Source organism: Penicillium chrysogenum (genome assembly GCF_028827035.1).
Source record: "Penicillium chrysogenum strain IBT 35668 chromosome Unknown utg000004l_segment0_segment0, whole genome shotgun sequence".
NCBI classification, from domain to species: domain Eukaryota; kingdom Fungi; phylum Ascomycota; class Eurotiomycetes; order Eurotiales; family Aspergillaceae; genus Penicillium; species Penicillium chrysogenum.
In genome coordinates this window covers 5,860,411-5,878,830 of record NW_026622752.1, presented here as the reverse complement: position 1 = coordinate 5,878,830, position 18,420 = coordinate 5,860,411, and the positions used below count along the sequence as shown (strand labels likewise).

General features: G+C 48.1%; 5 protein-coding genes across 5 annotated transcripts; 2 read left to right on the top strand and 3 right to left on the bottom strand.

Moving 5' to 3' along the window:
• Positions 1-144: 144 nt before the first annotated feature.
• N7489_008173 (uncharacterized protein) lies at positions 145-1,979 on the top strand (the record flags this gene model as incomplete). Its single annotated transcript, XM_056713923.1, has 3 exons — positions 145-399; positions 437-1,381; positions 1,449-1,979. 3 exons carry the CDS (start codon positions 145-147, stop codon positions 1,977-1,979), a joined length of 1,731 nt encoding a protein of 576 aa, XP_056567638.1.
• A 594-nt stretch (positions 1,980-2,573) lies between these two features.
• Positions 2,574-9,874, bottom strand: GbpA (the record flags this gene model as incomplete). The annotated part of the gene is made up of 7 exons (XM_056713922.1): positions 2,574-3,913; positions 3,975-4,745; positions 4,795-6,458; positions 6,507-6,843; positions 6,895-7,659; positions 7,712-8,329; positions 8,404-9,874. 7 exons carry the CDS (start codon positions 9,872-9,874, stop codon positions 2,574-2,576), a joined length of 6,966 nt encoding a protein of 2,321 aa, XP_056567637.1.
• A 667-nt stretch (positions 9,875-10,541) lies between these two features.
• N7489_008171 (uncharacterized protein) lies at positions 10,542-11,900 on the top strand (the record flags this gene model as incomplete). The annotated part of the gene is made up of 2 exons (XM_056713921.1): positions 10,542-10,785; positions 10,849-11,900. 2 exons carry the CDS (start codon positions 10,542-10,544, stop codon positions 11,898-11,900), a joined length of 1,296 nt encoding a protein of 431 aa, XP_056567636.1.
• A 1,950-nt stretch (positions 11,901-13,850) lies between these two features.
• Positions 13,851-14,374, bottom strand: N7489_008170 (ribonuclease III domain-containing protein; the record flags this gene model as incomplete). Its single annotated transcript, XM_056713920.1, has 2 exons — positions 13,851-14,092; positions 14,155-14,374. The coding sequence occupies 2 exons, from the start codon at positions 14,372-14,374 to the stop codon at positions 13,851-13,853; spliced, it is 462 nt and encodes a 153-aa protein (XP_056567635.1).
• A 2,614-nt stretch (positions 14,375-16,988) lies between these two features.
• N7489_008169 (uncharacterized protein) lies at positions 16,989-17,311 on the bottom strand (the record flags this gene model as incomplete). Its single annotated transcript, XM_056713919.1, has 2 exons — positions 16,989-17,134; positions 17,212-17,311. The coding sequence occupies 2 exons, from the start codon at positions 17,309-17,311 to the stop codon at positions 16,989-16,991; spliced, it is 246 nt and encodes an 81-aa protein (XP_056567634.1).
• Between the last annotated feature and the right edge of the window lie 1,109 nt (positions 17,312-18,420).

Here is an 18,420-nt window from a genome sequence, read left to right as displayed (position 1 = left end):
CGTTCCAGGACAGGCAAGGATCCACCTCCCTCACCCTGCATCAATAGCTGGGCTAACAGCTCGTGAAGGTTGCCGGACTTGCCGTGTCCGCAAGGTGAAGTGCGACGAGGAAAAATTACCAAGTCAAGCGCACAATGAGCCACAATGCAGGCGATGCTTGGCCGCGCGGATCCTTTGCGAGTGGAAAGGCGACCCAATCCCACGCAGGTCGACGCGTACCTCAACGAATATATCCTCCAACAGATCCCCAAGAAACCAAGCGAGTACCGCCAATTGCTCCAGAACTACAACCAAGGGGCCTCACCTACGAATCACATCATATCCACAGCAACCACTCTCAACCCGAAATTCACCTTGTGTGCAGGACCAGAGTATCCAGGCTGCCAATTCCCTCTCACTGTCAGGATTCGATCGCGAATGCTTGAGTTATATTCAGGATTCAGTATTGGTCGTTCTTCTCGGAAAGCACTGGCCATGGTCAACTGTCTCGTACGCGTACCACAAAATAGCGACTAAAGAGCCCATGGTCATGAGCATGATGTTAGCTAGTGCTGCGAGGGAGATCTACCGGTCTAAACTTTATGACAATGAGAATTCCCTCGGCCATTTGCCGAGCAGTGAACAATCAGACATGGATGGCAGGGCACATTACGGGCGAGCTTTATCGAGTCTGAGAGAAGCTCTCAAGCAGGAGGTGAAATCTCCACAGCAAATCGAGGCTATTTTCATCACACTTTGGTTGATGATAGATTATGAGAACCGCTTTGGCAGTGGTGCATCCGCGATCAATATCCATATCCGGGGTATTGAGACGCTTCTCTACAACCACATTGTCCCATTGCTCGAGTGCCACACGCGTCCAGCTGCCATTACGGACAGCCAAGTACCCTCGCAGCAACCTAAACCCATCATGAACGTTTCTACTTTTGGTGAACATGCAGGGACTAGTGACACTGCTACTCTCGCTCCACCTGCAGGGTCGATAGACGGACTGGGAGGCACGTGTGTCCCTCTTTTCCTCCTTTGGACACTCTACTTCTTCACTCCTGCAGCTCTTTTCTTTGGCCCTGGAACAGGACGGCTGGACACTGACATCTTTCGGTTTTTCTTACAGTCTGAGACGGGAAACAGTGCGCTTAGCCTTTCTGAACTCTACAAGCTGAGCAGGCAGTCCCCTTCCCGATTCTGGGGCGATGGGTACCCCATGTCGTCCCAGTTGGACGATTTAGAAAATCTTCCGGCCTTGACACTATATCACCGTAGCCATGTGATTCAATTTAAAATTACAGAAATGTTCAAACACACTTCAGGTCCAGATATCACCCTCGGGGAAGATTCTCCTTACCAGCGGATCGCCAATGAGATAAGCACATTGTCTGTTGTGAGTTCATGCATCATAACCATTGATGACCATCAACTGCTGTCCTTGATCTAACTAATCGATTCAGGAATATGATACTCTTCTCACCTCCGCCAAATTGTCCCCCTCCTGCGATGTCGCTGGCGACCGTCGCGTTATGGAGACCATTTTCTGGTCAGCCATCACATATTACGGCACAGTCGCCTATTTCCATCTCTGCTTCGAGTGTCTCGTAGCCCGCCGGCCCGAGCTCCAAACAAGCATGCTCCCCCTAACCACAGCGGTGTCCTTGGTCCTTGAACTGAGTTTAAAACTGCACCAAAGCCGGCCGCGTCTTTTAGTTCGGATCACCTGGCCATTATTCATTGCGGGCATCGCAACTTCGGACCGGATCTATCAAGACTGGGTGTCTATCCGGCTACGGGAGCTTGGGAGATACGGCCAAAATTATGATCGAATCAGTAGACGGTTTGATGAAATTAGCCAGGGGGTCACTCTTACTTTCATGAAAGAAGAGGACATTATTACTTACGCCCCTAGTCAAATAAACTTTCGAATTCATAGAACGGTGGAAAACCACGCCTCAAATACTCGAACCCGCCGTTGCGAGGAGTTTTGAGAATCCAGCCGCAGTACATACAAAGGTAACAATATATACGTTAACGTTTTGTGCATTCGAGTTCTTGTACCATCGTCAGACATTGTTTCAACGGAAGCGACTACTGTACATAGGATTTTAGAGAGTTTAAGAGTACCATTCTTATTCGGATACATATTATTTCGCTGAACTCCTGGAATAGATAGTGGAAGACTGCGTTCATGGAATAGATTGCTTGGCGTAGAATAGTGGTCCCGTGGGAGACAGCTGTGTAAAGTCTGAACATCGCTAACTAAGGGAGTTTATTGCCCCCGAACATGCCGGGAGAAGTTACGATGCTAACTGAGTGAAGGGCTAAAACATCGATATCCACTCCGTGTTGCCTTATCTAGCCGCTAATATACATTACCACGAGGGTCCTTCTGAATGCACTGTCATTGTGTGACTCGAAACAGCCAAAAGACAATAGCAATTGCCTCTTATGATACACGATGACTTCTATGAGCGAATTGGAATTCATCACAAGAATTAGGTTTGAGTTGGCGCTCAAATGCCTCTCTGCATCGCTTCCTGTTATCTCTTCGCTTCATCCTGATGTCCCTCCGATATCCCAGATCAACAAGATTCAAGCTGGGAAATAGAGACCCAATGACTGCCACCAGCACATCGATAACCCCCACTCTGTTTAATCCACCGGAAACCCGCAACACAGACGCCCAGACATCGCAATTTCCTTTGGTTGACAGCTTCTTTTCGGCGCATTTCAGCTGCAGCGTCTCTCTTCGCCTGGAACTCAGCAAAAGCAGCTTCCTTTTTCCGGCGTTCAATTTCATGCTGCAATCGAGCTTGTTCGTATTGTCTCTGCAAATCATCGTCGGCCTTTTGGACGGCAATGTCAAGCTCCCTTGCCGCTATAGCCTCTTTCTCTCGTAGTTTCAAAATCTCCTGCTGCTTGCTCTCTTCCTCCTCTTCCAACCCCAGGAACTCCTTCTCGTGTGCCTCTGCAGAGGCCTTGTCTTTTTGAAGCTGATTCCATACATCGTCTGTGACACCTATATCGCGTTCGGTGGTGGGAGCAGGTTGGTTTGTGCGGTGAGCGGTAGTTGTCCCCAAAGCTTCGCTACTTGCCGTGTCCGCATGAGTTGAAATTTGGCTGTGCATTGTGGTCACTGGTTTGTCTTGGAAATCCATGCGAAACGGCAGCTGGAGTTCATCCTTGCCTAAATTTGACATTGGCGAGAGATTGTCTGTAATCTCTGTAATCTTATGGCGTTGAGATCGCTCAAGAAGCATGTTATTCAGAGCCTGCAGCACCGCTGCTTTGCCTAGAACAAGGTTTCTACCATTGTAAGCCCGAAGGACCTCTGCAGAGATTTCCTTCGCTAGTGTGCCAACATCGCGGGCGTTTGCCCAGCTTGCAGTTAGAGAGAGGGTGTGAAAACGTTCGGATAAACTCTCCGCGAAATCAGGGCTGGGATTTTCCAAACAGGTGATGTCGAATTCAACCTGCGACTCCAGAAGCTCTATCTTTGTTTTTGATAAGAGTCTGGTAAGCAATTGAATACAGTCACTGGGAGGAAAGGGCTCGAATTGGATGGACTCCGGAAAGCGCGAGCTGAGACCCGAATTGAGCGACATAAGGTGATTGATGTCTGCGTCATATCCAGCCAGGATGATGATCAACTTCTGGGCATATCTCGGCTTGGTGATACAGTCGACAAGCTCATCGACGGCCTCTCTAGAAAAACGTCCCTGGCCAAGACGGTACGCTTCATCGATGAAGAGAACCTTTCCAAGAGCCTGTTCCAGAACCTTTTGCGTCTTTGGGCCCGTTTGACCGACGTATTGACCGACCAAATCCGTTACCGAGGTTTCGATTACCTCATGTGTAGCCAACAAACCCATGTCATAATAAACCTGGCCCATCTTCCTAGCTGTACTTGTCTTTCCGGTGCCTGTGTAATACAAACCACACTCATCAGTATCTACTCCACAGGAAAGAAAAGGCCGACAAACCTGGAGGACCTCGGAAGATGAAGTTGAATGGCAGCTGGGTGCGAACATCCATGTTCAGCTTCCTGAGATTCCTGGCCATCTGACAGTAACCCTCCAATTTGGAAATGATGTCTTTGCAGCCCACTACCCCTTCAAACAGCTTTGCTAAACTTGCACCGTTATTTTCCATGCGATCAAAGTTCTCATCGAAGTCAGGGGCATCAAGATAGGCCTCCAATGATTGATCTGTCTGTCTGTTGCCGTTAAGTCGTTTCTGGTGGCACATTTTAGCAGAGTTAAGCAAGATATCGATTTCACCAGCATTCCCAAAATGTGGGCGATTTCGAGCTCGCTCGAGCATTTCGAGGGCCACTCGCCGGCCGCCGTTGGTGATTCCGTAGCCTTGCTCTTTTAACTTCAAGTCCAAGATCCGATTCAGCTCCTCCGAGATGAAGTCCTCAAAGACAAACGCTTGGTCCATAGGGAACCGTCGACTCAGCCCAGGGTTGACGTTTTGGAACATCTGTTCCATTTGTTCTTTGTACCCGAGAAGCAGTACACACCTGTCTTCACCGGGCGTGCTTTGTACTTCAGCCACAATAGTATCCACGACGGCGCTCCTGTAGGGGTCACTTTTTGCTCCGGTACCATCCGAGGTCCCACCTGCGAACAGCCCATAAGCCTCGTCGATAACCAGGACTTTGCCCAGTGTTGAAGCAAGTATGCCCTTGGTATTCTGCTCTGACTGGCCTATAGCGCTTCCCACGAAGTCGGATGGGTTCTTCACTACCACTGTCACATTTTCAGCAGGGACAATCACAGAGGTTTTAGACTTACGTACCTTCGCCATTAGACAGTAGACCGATGTCCACAAGTATCTGACCATAGAGCTTTGCAATCGATGTCTTGCCCGTCCCCGGGTTTCCAAGGAAAACGCGATTCAAACTGTACTCAACGAGGGGTTTTTCGTCCAACTCCCGGGCATAATTGTAGCTCATCGTACCCATGAGAACATCAACTGTTTTCTTGACAGAGGCTAAGCCAACCATTTCTTGCAATCTGTGCCACGCAGCGGATGACTTCAGAGCTTCTGATGGGTCTGGGCCAATCATATCTGATGCAGTAAAGAGAAAGTCATCGACCTTTGTGGTTGCCCGTCGTCTTTCCTGTTGAAGTCGCTCAGATTGTCGCTCAGAAATCTTGGAAAGCGCGTTTTCAACGGCTCTTGCATTTGCGAAGCCCTCGCGGCCACGGCCTTTCCCGACTCGACGAGCAACAATACGACAGTATAGCCCCCCTAGACCGTTCTCGACTTGCATGCGCTTGTTGTACGTCTTCTCAATATTACTGATGAGAATTTGCATCAGCTCAGAGTCGTCAAAATCATTGAATTTCAGCTCGTGGGGGAATCGGCTTGGTAGCCCAATGTTGTGGGCGAAAAAGTTCTCCATCGGTCGCTGATAGCCTGCAACAATGAAGACAGCCTTTCCTTTCAGGTTCTCAATTTCCGCCAAAAGGAAATCAAGGACTTGAGCACCGCCAAAGCTGTTACTATGCACGAGCTGATAGGCTTCATCGATGAAAATGGTACCGCCACCGTCTTTCAGAAGCCCTTCGATCATCTTCTGACATCCCGCCACACCTTCATTTGCCAGTCTGGACCCAGTCGTCTCAATGAATTTGTCCCCGGGAATGACACCCATAGACGCCAGGAATTTGCAGTAGAGGCGTGCAACAGTTGTTTTCCCAGTGCCAGGGTTCCCAAGCAGGACAGTTCCAAAGCGATCGGTGATGTCGACATTTTGTCTGATTGAAATATCGACCTTCCCCTTGATAGCCAAGAACTTTTCTTTCACTGATTCAATGCCAATCATATCCATTAATTTGTCGACTTCAGGACTCTGGGAATTGTGGAACATCTTATCATGTAACCATTGGGTCTGGGCTATCGATACCTTCTTGTTCGGCATCTGGTTGAGAGAGCCGGGCTCATTGCGATGATCATTGCCATGTCCCTGAAACCTCCCTTCATGAAGAGGCAGTCTTCCAGTCTCCGTAATATCTGAGGTAGCCAAGTGTGGTGCATCATCGAATTCAGGCTCGATGCTTGTGGTTGTCGTTTTCAAAGGGTTCTTCAGGTCCTCAATTACCTGACGGTACTGTTCAAGAACATTTGCTCGCTGAACCTCGTCAGACTCATCCTTTCGGAGCCTTTTTAAATAGTTTGCTTCCTCTTGAGCTTCCGCAAGCTTGCTCGCATATTCGTTCTGTTTGAGCTGGCGTGTTTTCTCCAACTCAAGCTCACGTTGGCGTCTACGTTCTTTGGCAGCATCTTCTTTGACACAGAAACGGCAGACGCGCTTGACCTGGGAGCATGGCAGGGACAGGCTGTGATTCCGCGTACATTTCAATTTCACAATCTTTGTGCAGTTCATTTGCGAATGATCCGAAAGTTGGTGGCATTTGGATGGACACTCATGTTTTCCGCAGCTCAACATCACGCCACTTTTGAAGGTTAGTGCGGTAACAATATGTGTAAGATTTTCGGCTTACCAAGGCTCCGAGCATCCACCATCAGGGCATTTGGTGTTGAAATCTTCATTTGTTCGAAGAATGTCGGTGATTTGAGGGTGCTTCTGGCAGCGGACTGGTAATCCATCGTAAAGATGCCCATTGGACTTGAGTTGATCGATGAGCGGCTTCCAGGCTTTTCCTCCCTTCCGACTATCAACAAACGTCTCTGAATTACCTACCAATATTAACACATTCCGCGCTCGAGAAAGCAGAACGTTGAGTCGTTCAGGGGCTGCCATAAATCCGATATCGCCATTCTTGTTGCTTCGAGTCAGAGATGCGATGACAATCTCGCTCTCTTCCCCTTGGTAGTTATCTATTACTTTATGTCAGAATGTTGCATCAAGGCTTTCTCTCATATGCTCACCAATTGTGGAAAGCTTGAGTTGCCGCTTTGAGTGATTGGCGCTCGCCTGTGACAAGAGCCCTGCCCGTAGGAGATCATATGTATCAAGGTCGTTGAGTACGGGATCATTCTGGCTCCTTAAAGTATCTCTCAGGAGGGAGAGCTGACCCAAATACGGAGTGAGGACAACTATCTTGTCCGTCCCATATCCTTGTTGTCCAAGATACTTCACAATTTTCAACACAATCTCTGCCTCGAAAACATTCTTCCTGCTCATCTTGGCACCCTCATCTCGTCGGTCAGCTACCTCTGCAAAGCCAGCCTCAGGGTGTTTATGATGGAAGAAGATAAGTCGATCGCGGAGTCCCCGTGGCTGAGGGCGGTCTTTAGTGCTATCATCGTCTTCCAATCCGGGGTACGTGAGGCTCCGTACAAGTCCTGAAATTTCAGGGCACATTCGATGCTGCTTGAGCAGAGTCGTGTGCGGATATCCAGCATTGATGAGTCTCTCAAAAAGAGAAACATTCAAATCATAGCCGTCTCCCTTTTCAGCGCTGAGGCTATAACTGTTGATCTTGGGTCGCAATTGCTTGTGGTCTCCTATCAAAACCAAATGCTTGGTCTCTGAACACATCGCCGTGAGGACATGCGACTCCAAAACTTCACCGGCTTCTTCAAGAAGCATGATTCCTGGAGACACATGCCGGAGCTCGTCGGAATACATTGCAGCAGCCGTGGTGGTACATCCGATGATGCGCTTTGATTTAAGTATGACTCTCGTTTTCTCTCCCCAAAAGAGCACTCAATCGCTTTTGGCATTTGTCAAGCAAACTCATACGGCTTCCCAGTGACGCAGCTTGCTCGGCCAGAAGGTCATTTCTCCATGACTGAAGTTTGTCATTCCGCGGCTCCTTTCCGAGTGCCCAGACATCTTGGCAATGGGAGGGAATAAAAGAAGAATAGATTCCAGGGCTTTTTCCTTCTATCCATCTGTTGAAAAGGTAGCCCCGATTTGCTGCTTTTCCAGAACGTGTCACCAAGGTCATGTCATCATCGTCGTCAGGAATGGTCAAAGCCTCGAAGTATTTTGGGTCTTCAAATTCCAAATAGTCCAGGATGGACACAGCATCTGCCATCTGATTCTGGTACATGTCGGTGTGACTCTGTAGTTCCGACGCTTGAATCTGTGCATCTGACTCAAGTGAATTGATGGTGTTCCATGAAATCTGGTTTCGTTTATAGGATGAGTGTTGTCTGAACAGACTAAGTGGCTCTGTGCGTTGAGTCGACTTGGAACCAAGTCGTACGATGGAAGAGGCGTCGATTCCAATGTCCAATAAATCTTCCAAGAACTGATCCAAAGCGTGATTGGTATAGCACATCACAAGGATTTTGTCCGTGGTGTGGTCATGTAGAGCCTTGGCGAGCAACGCACCTATGAAGGACTTTCCGGTACCTAGTGATTCTGTCAGCTATATTCACTCTCCGAAACATCAAACGATATCTCGTTTCTATCCCCTGTTGACTGACCTGGGGGGCCCTGGATCAAGCTGACCCTTTGTGACAATCCAGCCACGAGAGAGTCGAGCTGTGAGTCTTCCAAGGTCACTGGGGATTTTGTTTGAAGTATTCCCTGAAGATCGGTCCCATATTTCAGTTTTAGTCTCTCCACCACACTGAAAGGCGTCAGACTTGATTGTCGCACAGGTTGACCCTGCTCATACAGAAATAGTTCTTCCACCAGCGGCATTTCAATCCTGTCTTGCAAGCACTTTAGGATGGGCTCATAGGCAAATATCGGCGTATCAACAACCAAAAAGTTCACATCGTTATACAACTTGAGGTAAAGAAGGCATCTCTTGAGGGCTTCCTCGTCAGAGATGCGCAACATGACAACCGGTCGGTCAGCTTCAAGGCTATCAAGATCTCTCTCAATTGTTGCGAACGCCACAATTTGTGAATTTCGAACCAAGCAACCAAATGCTTGGTGTTTGACAAAGCTATGGTTATTCTTCAAAAAGCCTTTGCGATCCGGCTTGGGCAGGGATTGGACCTTTTCAAGTCCGCGGTCGCAGAAAACGCCGACAGTGCATGGCTGAATACGCTGCTTGGTGCTTGAGGTGCAGGATATAGTGGCGAGCGAAAGCCCCTCCAAGTGAGAAGCCGTTCGTCTGCCTTTCTTGGTACCCTGGGCAATTTGAAAGTCGTCTCGGAGTCCCGAAAGCATGTCCTCTCGTAAGAGTCGAAATTGATTGTCAAGGTGGGCCGCGATGCGCTGGTCACCGGAAAGCTGGGTAATCTCCTCTGCTTGTCGATAGAAAGGCGCTTCTGTACATCCCATTTCGTCCGCTGTGGGAAGAATAGCCGTTAACCGAAAATCGGAGAAATCGTTATCATGCCGGCCGCCTGCGCTGCTGCCCGACGTTGTGGCATTCATCGACGACAGCCTCATTTCCATCAGATGTTTGATCTTGTGTCCCAGGTTACGCAACTCAATGGAGAGCGACGAGGAAATATATCCATCTTCAACCATCTTTCGGGCATCATCGTTGATGTTCACACCGGATGAGGTGGGCAACACGAGAAGCTCTGACACCATCCAACAGAAAGCAAGGATGGAATCATGTTCCAATGTTCGAGTGTAGAATGCATCCAGAAAGGCATTCCAAAGGGTACGGGGCTCCACAACGAGGATGAGAAGCTGTTCGAGGAAAGCTCCACTGCAAAGAGCTTTCACATCACGATTGTTCAGAAACTGGATGAACTTTGCTGTATACTGATTGAGAAATGCCGGGGTGAGGTTGAACCTCAATCCAGTTTGAAGAGCTTTCAAACCGCTTTGACTTGAAATCAGCTTCTCAACTAAAATGCAGGGGTTGCTTTGATCCAGGATTGCTGCGATGAATTTTTTGAAGTCCTGAAGATTTCGGACTTCTTGTTTCCCATGGAGGATAGCTCCGAGATATTTAGCCAGTCTGTCTGACCCGGTAATGGTAGACATGATGAATGAGGTTGATAATAAGTGTATCCAACGATATTGCTTGAAGGTGAGCTATTTTATGCTCCAAGCAGACTTAAAAGGTGAAATTGGTCCAGAATTTCAGGAAGGGATGAGCGGCAAACGCGGCGATAAATTTGATTGCCAACGACAAGCAGCGAATGACAGAAAAGTATTTGTTTAGGCGTCACCAACCACTGGCTCAGGCGCAAAGAGGTGCAGGTTGCCTGTTTGCATCAGCAGTCCAGCCAAGGCAAAGATAAGGCAGCTCCCTTCTCGTCTAAGGCGCCGATGGTACCTTCCCTTGTAGTTCTATCGTTGTGTACAAATTCCACCCCAATTATCTGCTTCTTGACCGTGTCTGTTTCTTTGTCAGGGCTTCAGTAGTCAGTTTACTCAGGGAAACCTCGCGGGAAAAGTTCTATATTAACGCACTAGGCACAAGAAATTGCTGTGCAAGCACCCACCGAGATGCGGGGTCTGTGACGTGGCGAGCGTCAGGCATAGACAGGGGTATATCCAAATCCAAACAGAAACAGGAAACCCGGAACAAGGTCACCAACAATATCCCATACGTGCTGGTCTAATAAAATCCAGCGCGATTCTCACCTGCTCCGACAGCCGCCCATCAGCATAGCAAGATCATCCACTACCGACAATAGTCTTAAAAATGCTATCCTTCCAATCTCGAGGAGGAAGATGGAGGGAAAGGAATACTGGAGGGAGAGGCATCTCTAGGACCAACACGGTTCCGACTCCAGCCCCACCACTGGGCGATATCCTCGCAACTATTCAACGCAATGACCTTGAAGGGGCAGCGGACGAAAAAGACAGTGCTGCTCACATCACCGGCAGTCAGTATCTGACATCGTACAATTGGCTTGACAAGAGCAGCCATCAAATCATTGTTCCAGGTAAAGACTCCAGTTCAAATTATATGTATCGCCGTCATCAATAAACTAATGTATATCTTTTAGGCGAGCCACCGGCCTGGACACCACTTTCAAGACCTACCAAGCTCCGAGAAGACTCGGACCAGTACTATCGCGATCCAAATGCCGCACGATACCCGACGTATCCATTGGAACCAATGATCCGCGCAATTTTGACGGACAAACCCGACTTTTCCTTGGCCGACTTGGATATCGTGGGTTGCGGGAGCACAATGGGTAACTTGCTGCGCTTTGCGCGGGGTCAAAATCATCCCTTCAGAATGATTGTCGAGCTGGTGGGCCAGACAGTTTTCCTGGTCCGAAGGGAGAACTCGCCTACTGAGAGGATCCCCAATGTCCGAGGATACGGACATACATTCCCAGAAGCATACACCACGTGGAGCGCTCGTGTCAAAGGGTCGGAATCCCATCAGCGAATGATAAACTATGATTTTGCGGGCATCAACTGCCTGGTTCGGTTCCAGGCTGATGGGTATTTGCCCGACATGGCTCCCGGCTTGAAGACAATGGAGAACAGCGACCCCGAGACTGAAAAAGAGCAAGAAGAGAGTCTTTTGGCTTCACTGGAAGGAACAGCAATCGCGAGTCGCCATCCCATCGCTGTAGCTGATCTGTTGAATGAGCTGGAAATCACCAAGGGAGGTCAGCATATTCCACAATCAGCTGTGTTTGACTTGAAGACTCGGTCCATTAAGAGAATGGATGTTGACACCCTGGGAGATGAGCTAGCACGGTTGTGGATTGGGCAGATACCTAACTTTGTTCTTGCGTATCACAAGTATGGAACTTTTGAAGATATCCGTGTCCAGGACGTGCGAGAGAAGATCAAGCAATGGGAAAGCTCCCACCAAGTGGAGTTGGTCAAATTCGCCAATTTGCTTCATATGATTATCTCATTCGTTCGGAGCACGGAGAGTGGAAGAATTGAAATTGAGCATGAAGAGGGTGTTCAGACGTTGAATTTAAGGGCCCAGGCTGGCGTTCTCAACAACGTTTTGCCGGTGACAGTCAGAGACAAGTGGGATCACGAGTCTGACTTGAATGAAAGTCCCATTGTGGTAAGATCCACGGTGTAAACGAGATCATAGAAGGCTGAACATGAACAGTATGGTAATGTACTGTGCGGAGAGCTATGTAAGAGAGGAATGAAAGGGTAGTACTGAACTACATACATCCATGTATAGGGAGAAGTCATGTGATACAGGGAGATTTAACACCCCCACGATCTATAGCATATAGATTGAAAACCCCCCCTAGAATCCTTTCTTCCTAGATCAACCAGACAAAACGATAGGTGCAAGGCGCGGGTGGTGGGCGCTTTTGCTAGGCCTTAGATCGTGCAATGTTCGACTCATCTACAGGGGGGAATACATCCACATGAACTAGTTCAAGCAGTTATGGTTAGCCCCACCGGAGTCTAAAAGAAAGCTTGGCAATTCTGGGGAACGTGACTCCGGCGGGGTTAACGACTTTCCTTATAGCAGATACAATAGCTATCTGGGTTTTAAACCTTAAGTTAGGGGAAAGAGAAAGATAGTCGCATTGCAATTGTTCATTCGCACCCGAGTGGTATTGCTGTTGCTGTTGTTGTTGTTGTTGTTGTTGCTGTTGTTGTTGTTATTGTTGTTGTTGTTGTTGTTGTATCAATTAGCGTCCAAAAGAAATTCCCGAGTGGTACTAGAGCGATGGAGAGTCCTGTTCATGTTCTCTTGGACTCCTAGCAGACAGGGAAGTCGTAAACATGTCTGACGCAGGTTATTTATCCAAGCCCAGAGCCAAATTCTTCGGACTATCGGCCGCCACGCCCCCCGCTGGGTGCTCCAACATTCAAAGGCCCCCGAGTGCCCACCCAGTTTCAAGCAAGCTGTGCGCCCCTCAGTGCCTGAGAGCGCAAACAGTCACCGGACGCATCAGGCGCCGACTCAAGCCGACTCGGTCTTCTTACTAGTCATAAATTAGGTCTTTATAGGCTTGGTCGATACCTAGAAGCTCTGGTCACAGGTGGTTGCAGCATTAAAAACCCTCCAAAACTGCGGCTGGGGAAATTATTTTCCTGATTTGTGGCCACCTTTTATATTGGAAAGAATCTAGTTTTCAACTACAATACTTCAAAGAGCCAAGGTCCATAAAACAATCGAATAGAATCCTATTCATTAAACGGCGAATGGATTTATTTGTGACTGCGGTCCTTAGCCTGTAAATCAAAGACTCGTATCTTCTGATTCTTGCCCCGCCCCCCCGTCCCTATAGAGCACCGTTGTTGGAAGATCAAATTGTAGTTTATGGCATTTACTATGTGTTTTAGGGTGGCCAGCTCGCTTGTGAAATACGTTAGAGAGCTATTCTATTTTCCTCATCTCACTAACCTCGCACAGCAGTTTCCATGATCTGTATGTCTCGACAAGAGCTGTATACTTAGGCCCTCTTCCAGCTACACTTACCAATTATGTACGCATATCCATGGACGTTACAGTAAGCCCGGGGTAAGAGGGTGTAACCATGTTTATCTCGGAGTTGTCGTCGGTTTCCGGTGAAACTATCCGGTGTTGCGGCACGGCTGAATGTTGAATTTTGACTTTCTCACCGAGGATCAATTGCTTGAGATCCATAGGTCACAACTGGGGCTCTGGGTACTTTTAGATATTCTAGGAGATAAAGAAATTACTACCCGTGGAGGGAGGTATTTTCAGTGCCGCTACTTTACTTTCATTTCCACTATTGATAAGTGACTATCTCATGAAACGCCAGTTCCATTCCTCCTCTGTCTCCAAATTGCCTGAAATGTGGTCTTCATGATATACTTCCCAGCCATGGAGACATAAGGAAGCCGCCATGAGGGGGCAAGAGGGATCCATTGCAAAGTGTACAAGGCTCATTCAATAGTGCTGTGACATAGAGGTCACTTCAGAGGCCACTTCACTGCTGAATGAAAAAGGTCCAGCCTTGCAAGGGATCCCCCCTTCCCCCTCATCGAGGCTTCCTGATGTCTCCATGACAAGGAAGTACGACTGAAGGGAAGAGCAGGATCACTCGGGCCAGGCGAGGCCCAGGGCAGTGAGAACCCTTTTGAGGTCATCGCCGTTCTTGGCGGAATCATAGAAAACTGCGCCAATTATAGCTTCCATGGTGGTAGCCATGGTTTTCTTTCCGGCCGTTATGCCCCACTGGCCCGGGTTCTTCACGATGAAAGGGTCAAGTCCAAGGGCAATTCCCCGGTCATACAGGTTGTCATTCGAGGCCACCTTGGTGATGACGTTCTGAATCTCCCCTGTCAATGACACTATGCTTAGCATACTTGCAAAATAGTCATTGCTAAGGGAGGGGGCTTACCCGGAGTTTCGCTCCTCTCTCGGCCTTGATCAACGAGAGATTGGCGGAGTATCGCATCGCCGACCAATGCGAGGGTCTTTTGTCCGTCGTGGTTGTAGATACTAGGGCCTTGAAGAGCCTCGCGGATGAAAGCTCGGTCGGTAAAACGGTAGGCTTGTCCGAGAACCAATTTCTCGAAATCCACGATTTCTTCGTCCTTGGGGAGATCAAAGATAACCATGGCGAAGATTCAAAGTGCGTTGATAATAATGTGATAATAATGATATGGTGGATTATTTGTCAGAAGCAATGGATTGTATGGGAAGTAAGAGAGAAGTGAGGAGGAAAAGTGAGCATCTTATACAAAATGAAGAGGGAGACAGGAAGACAAGCAAGGTGGGCGCAGCCCGAGGAAATGGCTAGGAATAGTAATGTTGGGCTCGTGCTGTGCTCAGCCTCGCTTTTCTGTTGGCCGTAACCAGTTCATGGGGTATCCATGCATGTTATTCCTTGTCTGTAGCAGCTTGCAGGTGCATGGAAATGTGCCCAAGTATCCAGCTTGTGGCAAACCATCATTGGTAACGCGAGGTGTGCCACTTTAAGTTTAGAAAATAATCAGAGAGAGTAAAGTGGTGAAACTGATTTCGAGCACATCTGTACTATAAATTACACTAAGATATGTTGAAAATCCCAGTTAATTTCCATTAATACTGGCCATTTTCATCTTTACAACGCTAGCCCTAATCAGTGGGGTATCCTGCAGATGTCTGTTATGCAGGATTGGCACCCAGTCTCCTACCAAAAGAAGCCTGGTTTTCTTGGCTATATGCAGCTAGATCATGACATTGCTGTCACCAGCATACAGGGCATAATCTCACTACATTATCGCTGCTTTTGGCCATGTACTCGGTTATTCCTGCCTTTTGTCACCGAGTCCATGTTGTTCACTCTCACCGAGTCTTTCTGATCTGTCATAGTGGGAGCATACGAAAAAGAAGCATAAATAGATGCTCCTTGCCATGTATGGAAAAGATCGACAAAACATTCATTTACTTTCTACAGTACAAGATTGGAATTTCCACATTCATAGTATTTTTACATATTATTTTTGATCTCACAATACATGCTGTATAACAGGATACATAGACAAATGCAAGATTGGCGGAAATATATCCTGATGCGATGCGGATTAGTGCGCTTGAGGCGGGGGCTCCTGAGATAAAGGGAGTGAGAACTGAGCTAAAACTGAGATCGAATATCACTGTACAACAGACTGATTCACGCCGACATATAGAATATGAATAGAGCCATCGCGGAAGAAGTCGCACAATACGGTCATTATCGTCAGTCCGACAATCCGGCCGTGTCTATTGACAAACATGAGAGGATAGATCGTCCAACCATGTCATCGCTGCTTGAAATGCGGCAAAAGATCTCCCTCGACATGCGGTTGTGCATGTAGCAAATGAGGCTACTTCGACGGCTTTGTTCGACAAGTCATTGTCACAGGTTTAGCAGAGATGCGTGGAGCTTCACTCAACATGACAGACGCGTAAGTTTTTTAGGGGCATGGATGACCCCTTTTCCCTCCAGAGCTATCTAGATAACTGAGTCAAAAGTATATCCTCATTCCGCCAACGGGGAAGACACAGGGCGGACTTCAATGACGCCAAACTTCCAAGGCTTCAGACAACCTCTTCGCGAGGCTTCCATCATGCCACATTTCAAATGATTGGCCCATACTCGGAAATACCCACTGGCTCAACATGCAAATATGGGCACATACTCATTTCCATAGTCCCTGTCAAACCACCCAATAAGGAAATTCCGCACACGAAACACAAACGCGGGGTCGCCAAGCCCCTAAATAGAAACTAACGCATGCACCCATCAGCAATGAGATCATCCTACAGGCTAACCCCAGCAGAGTGACGACGCCCTGAGAAATAGCAGCGGTATGATAGGACAGAAGGTTGTGTACAAAGTATCTGCCTGAGGTATCGTGTATCGTGTATGGTGGAAAGGGAGGGGCTAAGCGCACTCCTGATTTCTTTGGGCGATGGCGAAGTGGAGCGTCTCGGATACTGGTGGTGGATTCTTCAGCTGAGTGGATCTGTCACTTCTACTTTTCTACTTTGAGTGACTTGTTTACTTGTACTGGTACATAACCTACTTTTATAGGTGCGAAAGTACATTGGGTATTCGTACAGTGGATCTCCGATGTGTGTGTACTGTGTTTGAAAAACGCCTGGCCTTCACTCTGTTTACACCTCTCTCATTTGAGAGTGTGTATCGCCCCATGGCTGGGATTAGGTCTAGACTGGCCTTCTTCTTTGTGTCTACCTGGACAGTGTGTTATTCAGTCATTATTACCACGCACTGTTCAAACCTTCATGGTCATCGCCGGCACATTCAGCTAGGCGATGTCATTTTTACCGTCACACATGAGGACCTAGGTAAAAGTCAAGCGACACAGTTTAGATGTGGACCCAGATACATGATACATATATTATAATGCCAACCCTGGGGTATTTGTAAGATGTTCATTGTGATACTATCGATTTAGGGTAAAGTAGCCCTCATCACAAAACTCCAGGTCTGTCTTGCCATCCAATGGCGAAGATTCCAGCGACCGACCGAACAAAAGAAAGAGAAGCCCAATCAAGGACATGGATAGTTCCCCCAGTCGGACACAACTACCGACCAGACAGAGAAACCGGCGACAGATACATGGCGACTGGCATAAAAGGGGTATGTATGTGAAGAGTAGTAGAAAACATGCGTGGGAGTTGTAGAATGTAGAATAAGTCGAGTTGAGTAGACGTCGAGTAGGCAGCAGTGCCTGCCTGACCCATCTACCGAGCAACACGCTTCAGATATCGCATCGTGAGGTACACAGCTGCCATGCTAGTGTATATACCACCGCCCGCAGTGATCCAAACAGGACGGTGAACACTTAGGGAAGTGCGTAGGAGGTTGGCTTCCTTGGGTTGTCTCTCTCCTTTAGACAGTGTTAGTTATATTGCTATCAGGATCAAGGAGGTTGAGACGGTCGGAAGACAAGGGGGAAGATCATACCCTGCTGGAAGATACGCTGGCGCAGGTTATTCAGACCCTGCCTTGACCGGGCAGGGAGGGCCTGCAGTTGCTGTAGAATAGGACCCATGGCTGCCGACATCTTCGATGTAGTGTGTTGGATAGGGTTTTGATGAAGAAGTCAAGTTGATGGTGTAAATCCGATGAGGGTTGATGGATGGAAGTGGATGGAATATGGACGATGGAGGGGAGAGTTTCTTGAAAAGCAAAGAAGTACCCAAGCAGGGGAGGGACATGGAAGGAGCACTTATATACACTGGCATCATCTGACTGAATGCGGGGTTGGGAGTCAGTCAGGACCTGGGACTGAGTGAAAGGTGACATCTACGGCACCCCTGTTCGGTGGCAAACCAATGGTCGCGATGCATCATATAACCATGGTGTCCTTGACAGAGTTTCAGAATACATGTCCCTGATGGCTTCCAGGGTTAAATGGTCTCGATTTTGATCTGATGAGCCAAGTGAGCTGGCTAGCTTTGTTCCATGGATTGTGATTTCTATCTCCGAGGTACACAATCGTTTATTTACAAAACTGCCAACATTGGAAGAGACTCGGCACGTAGGTCCATTGAAAACCGCCCTTCCAACTGATAGGAGGTGAGAGTCGATGACAATGAGGCCGCGTTAGCCCTTTCCCCACATTCTCTGTCCTGTTGAAACAGTCTTGATTAGCCTTGGCTGTACCCCATTGGTCAGGTTTGGCATCACATATTGACCCCAAGTACACGAATGGATGTACATTAGGACAGTGTAAGTACCTGTGTGCCCTCGACTACTCACCGCCGTGTACATCGTGACACAGACAAGTAGGGGCCTAGCCGGGTGTGATGATCGCCCATAGGTTGGTTCCCCTGAAGTGCCACACAGGGAGGAGGCCAAATTGGAATATATTAAATATGACTTAGTTGCTTCCATGTTTGCCATATGCATATAGATGTTATGACCCGATAAAAGTGGAATGTTATGGTGGAGTCCGGAGGTTTTGGCCGGTCCCACCCAAATCTGGGGATTGCGGGGTTAGTGGGCCTGCCAGAGCTTAGGTTGACTTGGGCTGTAAGTGAAGTACTTCAACGATAGACTGGAAATTTGTGCTGGGTTATCCATGGCCCTCAAGGCCATTGGCAGCGAAAGTTGATAAAATGTGTTGGCATTTGTGAGAATAGCGATTGAAGGGCAAATGCATCATCACCC